Genomic DNA, 12,762 nt, shown 5'->3' with positions numbered 1-12,762 from the left:
AAAGACGAAATGTATCAGGGGAAAATGTTAAGATAAGTTCGATTAAAGCACAACGGACATTTAATAGCGAACTAAGGCATTTATTTAATTACAAATAATTATGTAAGGAATGCATCTGTACTTTAACCTGCTAAATATTTTCTGAGATAAGAATAAAATCAATTGAAACAGAAGCCTTAAGAATTTCGCAAAAAGAATTTTTCTTGAAAGTTAGTCAATTCTTCTGTTTTTATTTTACTGAAAAGGATCGAACAAGACTAAGCAAATAGATAAAAAGAAGAAGAGGAAGAAGAAGGATAGAAGGATATATACGCAACCTATAACAGATTGGAGAAAAAGGTAAAAAGGATAGGTTTACGTTCCGTTATTTCTAAAAGCGAGTTCAGATCTTGATCTTTCTTCTCTTTGATGTATCTTTCTTAATACTAGATGAACTATTGAAAAATTCCTCCTTTTTTATTTTTCCGAGTGACTAAATAAAGGTTTCAAAGAAAAGAATTCAAATTGTTATCGAGTTTTTATTGAAAATCGCAATTTTTTTTTTTTTTTACTTTTTTCCCTGACTGCATCTTGATATTTTGATAATCTATTGCTAAGTTACTTCATTTTCCAATGCTGTTTAAATCTAACGTGATTAAAAAACTAAATAAAAATTGATCCTTAAATATTTTGAAGACATAATTATTACTCTGAAACTATATTATTTATCATTAGATAAATTATAAAAAACTTACACGAAATAGACGATAAATATACAGTATAAATCCTCCACATTATACGTGAGATAAATACATCAATTTTTTTTTTAATTAACTCAAGATATTGTTGATAATTGGCTATAAGAATAGCTAAAAGTCTTACGCAGCCTACATTCAAAGAGCCTTTTCTCATACCCATCAGGCTATCTATAAACAATCGTAAATCTTATTTGTCAAATGATCTTTTTTTAAGATAATTTTAAGCCCTTAAAATATAAAAAGAGCTTTGTTTTATAAGCAATTTTAAAAATTTTCATTCAAAATGACTAATTTCTTAATGAACCGTCAATATTATCGCGTTTAAATGTATCGAGTTATATTTGTGCGATACATCAATACAAATTAACTTAGTATTGAGTAATTCAAGTCGAATTGTGTTACACAACGATAATAATTATTTAGCATGTTTCAGTTGCAATATGAATCACCAGACAGAAACGATAACGGCGAATTTCATAATGAACTAACGGGTCGATCAGAGATACATTTCTACTCTATAAACAAACTGATTGAAATAACACATTTATAGTAATGATATATCGAACAATACGTTAATTAAAACAATATTAATATAATTAAATTTGCACAATTAATTAATTTTTAACACGTGTCAACGTCCTTATACAATATACCAGTAAACCAAGCGAGCCGACTTACAGGTTTAAGTAATTATAATTGTTTAAAGACTTGTTATAAATTCAAAATTCATTTTACAGTTAAAATAAACGAGCAATTACTTATTGTAACATCGTCGCAATGCCAAGCTACAATTTTTAATGATATTTTAATTTAAAAACGCACGTAACTTCCGGTCTAGACTGGAAGTTCGTGTACAGTTAATCGGGGCCCCGGGTTTTATGCTTACTCTATCTAATCTCGATTTTCATCTATCTAACTCCATTCTTGAGATTAAGGAAGGACAGGCGGACAGACAGTCACAGTGGGAATCTATATGTCTGCAATTTGAAAATTCAGCCTAATAATTATATTTATTTTAAGATTTTCATAATATATTAGAATAAAAGCATTAATATGCGTACAAAATAAAATTAAGCTCTAATAATATAAGAAGTCCTCTGTAAAGGTTATAAGATATCAATCATAAAATATTTTAAAGCTGATTGGTCGGGGATTATGATTTAATTAACGATGATTAGTCGAAGAATTTGAAGTAAGTACAGTACATCTTGCTTATTTGAATTTTAATGGTTTTTTTTTAACGCGAGGTTTCGAATAAAAATGATTCATATTTATTAAAACATTAAAATTTTCGCTTCTAACATTGCTTAAAATGATTTTATATATCTACGGTTTATCAATAAAAAATAAAATAAACTTATATTTTTTTACGATCTTTCACTATCTTTACTAAAAAGAGAGAGAGAGAGAGAGAGAGTATACAAGAGGATGTTTGAGATTCCACAAAGTCTATACTTTTGAGTTGTGGTTTCAGTCTAAATTTAGACATTTCGATACCACGAAAAAAGTTTTATGGGTTTTAAACTGTCATTGCCAAAGCTCAATGTAATTGAAGTTTAACGAGAAATAAATCTCAATTCAGCAGCCATTTTTTTCCTACAGATTACCAGATATATACATTTAATAGCATAATATTCCCTGCAGATTCACCCAAAATAATATCTTATAAAAGTATAAAATTACATTACATTTAACAATTATAATGGGTCCTGTTTATGAAAAGACCATAATATGAGGAGACAGAACGAAAAGGAAATAGGAGAGACTCTACTTTTAGGAATTTAGGAATGAAGGGTATACTATTACAAATCTAAACACAAAACATTTTATTGATTTATTATCCTTCTTGACTTTTAGGTTTTTTTATCCATTTTTTCGATTTCCGATAAAGTTGAAGGAATTGTTATAAAAAAAAATATATAAAAAAAACGGAGAAGAAGGGGAAAGCGGAAAATCATGGAAAAAATTTCAGATCGTATTACAAATCCCGGGACAATATCTTATCTTGTATTTCAAGCCACAATACAAGAATATTTTTCCCTTTTTATTCATCAGATATTTCAATTTCTTTCCTCTTTTTTTTTTTTTTTATTTCTGTGCAGTAAATTTGGGGTGCAAACAATTCAAATGGAAATTTTCGTGTATCATCTCTCTTTCTCTTCCTTTCTCTTATTGTAACGTATTCTTTCTCATTTTGAATGAAATTGTCTTCAAAAAAATTTATTCCTTAAATTCACATACAGGTTTGCATCTTATTAAATTTATTAAGTCAATTTCTTTTTATATTATATATATTAAAATTCCTTCCGGATAACGCTAAACAAATTGATAAAATACATAAGATCCGTCTAACAAATGTATTATTCGAATTATTGTTATTGTTGTTATTAAACAATATATTTTTTAAATGAAATCTATAACAATAAAAAAAAACTTTCCGAAGCTCCTCCTCTTTAAGCAACAATCAACTTAAACCACGCCCAAATTGTAAAAACCGCTTTTCTCGACTCAGCCCAAATTCAGCCACCGTTTCTTTTAATTCCGCCCAAAACGCTAATTCGTAAACATCGGCTCCGCCCAAAAAGTTTCAATAACAACAAAAGTCTCCGCCCTTAAATCTAATTATGACCAATCGCGTAATATATCACGCCCTTAATTTTGTTTATTCAATAAATATAATTATTTTATTATTATTTTCTTTATTTTTAATTTTCTAAATTATATTAAAATTTAATATTTTTTTCCTTCTTTTTTTCTGGCAAAAACATCGCGAAAATTTATATGATACATAAAGAGAGATTTCGTTCGTAGATAATGCATTATCTGATTAATTAGACTATCTGAAAAGATTAAAGTAATAAAAAAAAAGTTACAATAATTTTGGACGTTATCAACATCAAAACACGAAAAAAAAAATACATAAAAAAAATAAAAATAAAATAATAATTCTTGGCAGATCCCCTATTTCCGGAGGCTATCAGAAAGATATAAATAGTTCTTCTTTCTGTCACCAGAGGGTATTTCGGATTGAGTTCCATCGGTCGAGAACAGAGTTAAAATTGATTTTTGTCCCTTTTTTTTATTTTGTTATTTTTTCCCCTCCCTTCATCCTGTCTTTCCGATGGACTTGTTAGTTTTCCAAACTTGCCAAGATGATCGATCCTGGGACAAGTTCAAATGGAGTCATTTGGCTCACGCGCGTTGTGGGATTTGCTGATATCACCGACGAATTTTTGTATAAACTTTAAACTCAGTTGTTTCTTATTGGGCATTTCTTTTCTTTCTTTATTTAATTTAAAGTGTAAAGGGCTTACATTTATAAATTTTAGTTTCGATTATGGCGCTTTTTATTTAAAAAAAAAAAATAATAATAATAGAAATTTTTATTGTGAAAAATTTAGAAAAATTTTATGACTAACGCGCGTCGCCATGATGATAATTTCGCGCGATAAACGAATGTAAATTTCTTTAATGAAATTAATTAATTTGCAAATAAATGTTGATAAAATTTTCGAAAATAATTTAATTAAAATTGAAACTTTTCGCTTATCAAATTTTTATATAAATTAAGTAATTTTTATCAAGTTATTTTATTAATTTCTAGTACAGGAATATTTATTGAAGATGAAGTTTAGCTTAATAAGAAAATGGATTGTTCGTGTATTCATCAAGAAATTCAGAAATGCACTTATTTTAGCAGAGACTAGACATGTTATATTACAGTTTCAATAGAGGAAAATAAGGTTTCAAGATGTATGTTTTCTAATAAGAGCTTGTAAATCTTACTAGAAAATATGTTCTAAGCTTAGCATCCGTATATTCTATTAGTAAATATATGCTTTATAGATTTTTAAATCTGGTGAAATTTGATTTTTTTTAAATCAAAAAATTTAATATAAAACTTCACTATTAAGCTACTTTTAACAAGTATTTGGAGAGTAAACAAGTATAAATTGGCTGACCAAATCTTGATAGTTAACTTATATGTTACTATAAAACTCCATTTAGAACAAAAAAGCAATTTTCTATTAAATCTTTTATCGAATTTTAAACTGATGTTGAACTTTAGGATCTCGTAATGAAATTAACTTGATCTCTAGAGCTCATCACAATTGATACTGATGTAATAATCCATGTTGTTTCTTATATATTGTTTTATTTTTTTATATCTGTAATTTGTAAGATAGTTTATAAAAGAAAGGGAAATTTAACGTTATAATATCGTATTTTGGTATCTCTTATCGGTTGAGAAACAATATGCGGCCATTCTGTGACATGTAAGTCTGCGCTTCGACATCTTTTAACGTATGTTATAGTTATGTTGTGTATTTATACTTATCATCACATTTTCATCTAAGCTATATGTTTACATATCTTCTCTTATCTCGTCAACAAAAGCCTTTCAATATTTGTATACTTACCCATCATTTATTTGCTTTCCCCCTCTAAGTTTCAGTTGAACCTCTTCATAATCGCAAGCGACATCAATTTTCCTGTCGTTGGATCGAAGCACAAAAGGATGNGTCTGAAGAAGGGGTCTGTGACCTTGCTTCCCGTTAAGCTTAACGGCTAAGCTTGGACTTCCTGATCCTTGTAGCCACATATTTTATTATGTTTCTTGTCCTTTATCGCGTGTTGTTTGTTACGTTTTCTGACTGTCACAATTTGAACTCCGACCTCTAATTCCCCCTCTAAGTTTCAGTTGAACCTCTTCATAATCGCAAGCGACATCAATTTTCCTGTCGTTGGATCGAAGCACAAAAGGATGGTGTTGAACTACCACACTGTTGATGAACGTACCGTTTCCCTGGTATAACAGATGCACGGTTGAATATTTAATATAAAGGTAATTTTAAAGATAATTTTCATTACTTGCGACTCACCAGATTCTTTGTACCACATCTTCTCCCATGTAAGGGCATAGTTAAGGCTACTTCTCCGTTTCCTATGACGCTAACGGCATAACATTCGTAAGGATGCCCTAAGGCATATACTCTACCACGAAAAGGTGTTGTTATTCTGACAACCGTGGTCATTGCTGTTGCTTCACAATGCATTTCAACTGAAAAATAATAAAGTATAATCACTAAAATTATAGTTAAAAAATTGAAGAATATTTTTATAAAAATTTTATCCTGAAGATAATGGGATATGGAATTATTTATTTAAAACGAGTTTTGAGAAACGTGATAAAATATTATGAATTTTTTTCAGCTTAAAAAAAAATTATCAAATTTACAGAAGAAATATAATAAATTAGTAAAATTATTTAATTCCTTAAGGTGCAGCGTATGACATGATTTATGTTTTAAAACACGCATTTATTGTTTTTATTGTTTGTATAAACAATAAAAAACAATAAATGCGTGTAAAAATTTCGATTTCTGGAGTTTAAAAACTGTAAAATTATATATTTTTTTAAAAATAAAACTTTTACAATTTTAAAAATTGAAGCGAGTTATTTAGTTTAAAAAAATTAAAATTTTAATATTTTACGAGTTTCGTATGAGGAGTGAAGATGACAAATTCCACTTAATACATTAAATATATTTTTTTAAGATTCTGTCTTCGTACTTTTAAATCACGAATTCTGCATTATCTTAAAAGCGTATGCATTTGTATAAATAAAATTAATTTAATTTCTGTATGTGTGTGTTAACGCATACAGAATAAAGAAATTAGACTTATTAGGTCCAAAAGTATTAATAAAAAATTACATTATATTACTATACAATAAAAATATTTAAAATTAGAAACTCAATATAGAGAAATTTTTGTTAATTAAAATAAAAATTTCAAATAGAAGTATAGTAATTAAAGAAAATGAAAGAATCGAAAAGAAACTAACATGCAATGCAGGTTTAATTTTCTCACATCAGTAATTTTTTTTCAATAAACTGCTACTGTATAATTGCAGATTTAACACAGAGCGGTACAGGTGTAACGAATGAAGTCTGTTATTAAAACTCCAGCTACTGATAATTACGCATTACAGCTTATTGTTATTACTACATTTTTTTTTTATATTTTCGAGATTTTAATTTACGATTGTAATTGAAGAATTATAAATTATTATTCAATTTGCATAAAATTTACTCATTTACAATTATCCTGTAGAAAGAATTCCTCTCGATTCAATCGAGAGAAAATCGTTTAACTTTTCTATGATCATTATATATATTTTTTTCCCTTTTTTGGATGTTATCATTTTTCTTAAAGAATGCTGTAATTTTGTTGAGTAGTTCTGATACTATTGAGCTATAAATTAGACCGTTGGTTACTTGAGAATGCAATATACGAACCTTGAAAAGATTGCGTAAATCTAACAGAAAAGCCAACCCCTAGAAGAAAGGAGTAACAAACATTATCATTTTAAGGAATTCCTTTCGTGTACAACAATCATATTTTATGGTTTGTCGACCAAGAAATTCTTCGATTTCCAATCTCTAGAAAGCATTCAACTAGAAATGAAATTATTTCCTAAAAAACAAAAATTTCATTTTGTTTTAGGATAATAAAAATGATTTTTCGATGATACAACAATAACAATGTTAAAATATCGATGTAAAGGATTTCGTTAATGATAGAAACAATTACTTTTTTTCCTTTTCCAAAAAATTTCAGAATTTCAAAAAAATAAAAAAAAATAAATAAATATAATACATTTAATTTTTTAAAGATATTTTAAAGTTGGATTTAAAGCCGATTTACACGTTTAATATTGTAGAAAAATGTTGACACTTTCACAACATTAAAAAAAATCCTATTGTTATTTTCCACAACGTATAAAAATGGAAATAAACACCTGGTAACAAGGTATTGAAAATCAATAAGATTGAAAATCTGGATTGAAAAACATGACCTACAACTTGAAGGGATTTAAAGAAAGTTTTGTGTAGATGTGATTGACCTGTTCAAAATGAATTTTTCTTTATGATAAACGAATGCGATTTTCTTTTGAAAAAGTTTTTGAAGTCTGAAGAAGGGGTCTGTGACCTTGCTTCCCGTTAAGCTTAACGGCTAAGCTTGGACTTCCTGATCCTTGTAGCCACACATTTTATTATGTTTCTTGTCCTTTATCGCGTGTTGTTTGTTACGTTTTCTGACTGTCACAATTTGAACTCCGACCTCTAAATAGCAAGAGTTTGTTTCTTGTCCCTTTAGGGTTTTATTTTGAACAATGAAGGTCGAAAACTAAGTTTGCCCTAGAGAACTTTTGTTCTTTTTCGTATCGTATTCACTACTTTATTTTTTATGTTCAAGTCATTTCTTGCGACTAAAACTTTTATAATATCGTAAAATTGTTTTCTATCTAATTTTCAATTTTATTTATCTATATATATAAAATTGCTTGTTATTATATATAAAATAAAAGCATTAAAATCAATCATTTCGTCTTGATGGGAATATAAATACATTAAAATTTTTAATAAGCCGTGCCTTAATATACGAATATTATAATTGTTTTTATAGGGTTAAGCCCACCCTTCTAATAGTGAATACATAGAAATTGATTATAATTATAAAAATTTTATAATGTAAGCTTTTATTCTTAATGGAAGAGTCTGTAAAACTTATTATTAGTTTTTTTATATATAAATAAGAATTAATACTGCTTTATATTCAACCTTTCATTAAAGAATAGTTAATGTGAATATATATCTACATTTATTTATTTATTACAGATATTTCGTTTCATTCCGACGATCACAAATTACAATTTTCTCTAACCAACCGAAAAATTACGATGTTAAAAAATCGATAAATTTTTATTTAAATTTTTTAAAAATGAAATAAATTAATAGATAGCAGCTTGTTTTTTAAATTTTATTTTATTTTCAAAGATTATTAATTATTTTTGTTTTGTTTATATTTATTTATTTTAAGAGTTTTTTTTTTTGTCTCTACTTTTTGAAGGAGTTCTTATCTGTTTCGCTCGATTCTTATAAATATCTACAGTTATTTATAGAGTATACAGGAGTTTTTTCAATATCTTTGTTGGAAAAATAAAGAAATAGCAATTATAAAGGTTCTTCTTGAGATAAAACCACTGGTTCAATCTGTCCTGTTTTTTTCTTTATTTTTTACTTTTGTTTAACTGGCACAAAAAAGGAAAGATTGGCAACTTATATCTTCATCAAATGGAAGGATGGACAACAAACGTGATAGGAAGAACTACATTGTGTTACCAATTCCCCAAAGACTTAAAAATACGCTGTAATCTTTGATTTTATAGATTAAAAAAGTAGTTGAATATACTTTAATTTATTTCAAAATTGGGTATTTCATACATTTCGAAATTAAGAATAAATCAACGTTTTAAATTAAACATGCTTTAATTAGGGGAGATCGGGGCAAGATCGGCATGTTAAGCTTTACTTAAATTTTGTGTAATATATACTGCTGTAAACTGAAAAAAAAACTTTGCATATTGTCTATTGGAATGTTACCTTACTATAGAACTGGTTAAAATCAGTTTGGAAATAAAAATAATTAAAATAATTACAACTTTACAAGAAGAGAGAAATTGACGAAGTTGCCCCGGGTATAGGGGCAAGATCGGCAACTTCTCTCTTTTTGTAAAGTTGTAATTATTTTAATTATTTTTATTAAAGTTGCCCCTGGTATAGGGGCAACAGTAATGGGGCAAGATAGGCACGTATATAAAATTATGTTATTAACAATGTATAAGTTGGAATTCACTATTAAAACAAAGAAATACAAATCCAACACCCATTTAATATTATTACAACGAAATGCAAGTTCAAAGACATATATACATGAATAACAAATGCAAACATGTTTTCATTTATCATCTGTTTGATTTTTATCCTTTGCTTCTAATGTGGCTTTATGTTGCCGATCTTACCCCGCTAGTCATGATTTCGAAACATTAAGTACAACCCTGAGAACAGAATGCCAAGCCACGATCTGGCCACGTGAATAAGTTGAAGTTACATCCTTCTAACAGGAAAAGTAACTTTCGTTATCATGGAATTATAACAAAACCTGCCAATTCAATATAAATGGAAAAAAAATATTATATGGAATTCAACGAAAATGAAAATTTGCTTGATAATTCAACTACGCTTGTTGGAGAACAATAAAAACACTACACTCAACAAGCCACCAATAAAACTCAACTGCATAACCTATAACCAAAGTCTCCTTTTAATTTGTTTTTTAAAAAAAGCGCTTGACAAACTTGCCCCGCATGCCGAAGTTGCCCCGATCTCCCCTATATTATTATTAATATTCAGCAAATAATTTACTTTATTAAACCTGTTAAAGAATACATTAAAAATAATTTAATTATATACATCTATTTATTATTTATAAGAATTATAACTTAAAATTTAATAAATAAATTACAATTCTATATAAATTATACCTTTATATACAATTATTTATACGTTTAATAAAGGCGAGGTCTCAGTAAACTTATAAAATTATAAAATATATTCTGTAATTTTGTTTATAAATTAAAAGAGATTTTAAAAGTATTATTTTAAATTTGATTAAAACAATACTTAGATTATTATCTACAGAAATTATGCTTTATTATATAAAATTATTCGCTATTAAGGCGTGGTTTTCTTAAATCCTTCCTTGTATTTAATAAAAAAAAATACTAAACAAAATAATTATTCACAATTATTATTTAATTTAAACTATGAATTACAAATTTAAAAAAAATAATTTTCAGTCCATAAAAGATAATAGTTTACAGAAAAATAAGATGAAAAGAAAGCAAGAATTAAATTGTGATGTTATTGCTCGTCCTATAATTAAAGCTGACAACTTGATTATCTTACAAACTTGAACTAAATTTGAAGTGAAAGTTATAAAGAATGAAAGTTAATGTACAGTACCTTCGGATAAATTGTTTGTGTGATTACCGAAGGAAGTAAAATAAAAAATAAAAATTCTTCCAATTTTTAAATGGTATTTTCTGAAGATAGAAAAATACTATAACAATGCGGTAATTATTTAAATAAATAATATTTTTAAAAAAAGAAGAAGAAAAACATGATTAATATTTGCATAAATTAGAGCATAGAACTAAAATATTTATTAAATTAAATATAATCACGCAATTGATTAATCGCGTAATTTACTCATAATTAATTTTAATTTTTCTATAATTTAAACATTATGTGATTGCATAAATTATTTGAATGTAGTTAGATAGAGTCGAATACTATAAATTATTTTAGAATATATTTAATATTTAGATTCTCTATAATAAAATAAAAAATAAAAAAAAAATTAAGAAGTCTACAAGTAGGTATGTGAGTAAGGAAGGATATAATATCGTAGAGAAGTAAATCGATAATACGGAATAGATAGTTTCTATTCAGTTATTCTTATTATTTACGAGTTAGATATTTTAAAATTTAAAGAAATCTAACAGTTTTCCATCTATAAATCTTAAAAATTCTAGAGATTTACCATCTATGCATGGACCTTTCTCATAAAAGCTCCTTTCAGTAGAAGATGAAGTAGATGGTTCGGGCAATGAATAAGTATCTTCGGGACTGAGTAAGCATAAAGATCTTTCTTCATCAAATTCAAAAGCTCTGCATCTAAAATCTGTATGATTTAAACACGAATCCTGACATAGTTCTCTAGTTGATGCAGTCTTCTCCAAATGAATATGATGATGAATCAAAGTACGACCTTTCTGTTGATAAAATAAACATTTTGGTGGTTCTATACATTAAAAAAAAAAACAAAAATAATTTTAAAATTGTGTTTATTTATTTATAGAATTTAACATATTAAAATTAATATTTAATTAAAATTTTCCGCAATTATTAATTAACCGTAAAAATTAGTTTTTGTTCTCAACATGTTCAAGAAGATTTTTAAATAAATAAAAATTAATTAATATTTATAAACACAATAAGAAAAATTTTACTATTTATAAAATTGATAAATTCATGAATTATTTAATTATTTAAATCAATTTATAATAATCACATTTTGGCATAAATTAGCATTAATTAGCATATGTAAATAATGTAAAGAAAACTCTTAATAATTTTAAATTGTGTATTTTAAAGGGGAATATTTTCGAGTCGGAAATGATTTCCTCTGCGGCTAACTTATCTTCTGTCGACTTTCTGCATGCAAAATTTCGTACAAATTACCAAATCGATGCAAACCTTCTTAATATATCTTCAATCTTCTTATACATGTTAAACACGATTCATCGGAAGCTGATAAATGCAACCAATTACTAATATTACTTATAACTTCCTTTTTTTTATTATTTTAATTTCTCAAAGTTATAAATGAGTATTTTATTATTGGAATATCAAGTAAGTAATTTAAGAAAATTATTATTATTTTTTTATATTATAATTATTATTCATAAGATACAATATATCAAGTGCTAAGTAAAAATTATTAAAATAATCCTACTTAATAGTTCAATAATATAAGAACTTATTAAAGTTTATTATTTGTAAATTTATTAATATTAAAAATCGGATTATGAAAATTAATTTTATTTTATTCTATTTTTACTAAATTTATTTTTGAATATTTTTGTTCATTAACTATTTTTAGTTTGCTGTTTATAGATGTGTTTAATTAATTTCGTTTCAACGTTAAAGTATAGTAAATTAATTAAATAAATAATGTAATTCAATTTTGGAAACAATTCTAATTAAATACATTTTGTCGATAATTCAATTTCAATAATGGAATTTTGTTTCCACAACATACTTAATTGAATTATTTCAAAATTCTAAATTAATTCACGTTTAGCAAATTAAAAAAAATTATAAAAAAATAAACAATTAAAACAGAATATAATTTATAGTTGATTACAAAATAATTGAACTTAATTCTTTAATTAGTTTTTCTTGACAAAAATTTCACTTATTTTAATTTCTTCTAGAGAAATTAATTAAAGAAATAATTAAAATTAATCTTATTATTATCATTATTTTTTATTTTTGCATAAATTAATATTTTTTTAAAATTACATTTTATTTATTTATTTAATTTTTTAAGT

At 26.0% G+C, this 12,762-nt stretch overlaps 1 protein-coding gene across 1 annotated transcript in view; it reads right to left on the bottom strand.

The window, feature by feature from the left end:
• Positions 1 to 5,379: 5,379 nt before the first annotated feature.
• Positions 5,380 to 12,762, bottom strand: part of LOC111633314 — a 42,721-nt gene continuing 35,338 nt past the window's right edge. The window contains exons 5-7 of the mRNA XM_023377858.1: positions 11,190 to 11,450; positions 5,621 to 5,799; positions 5,380 to 5,544 (exon numbers count right to left, since the gene is read on the bottom strand). Coding sequence (XP_023233626.1) covers positions 5,380 to 5,544; positions 5,621 to 5,799; positions 11,190 to 11,450 — 605 coding nt within the window. The remainder of the gene's footprint in view (positions 5,545 to 5,620; positions 5,800 to 11,189; positions 11,451 to 12,762) is intronic.

Source organism: Centruroides sculpturatus, unplaced genomic scaffold (genome assembly GCF_000671375.1).
Source record: "Centruroides sculpturatus isolate CEXI.00-Female unplaced genomic scaffold, Cexi_2.0 scaffold735, whole genome shotgun sequence".
NCBI lineage: Eukaryota > Metazoa > Arthropoda > Arachnida > Scorpiones > Buthidae > Centruroides > Centruroides sculpturatus.
This window is presented reverse-complemented; position numbering and strand designations above follow the sequence as displayed.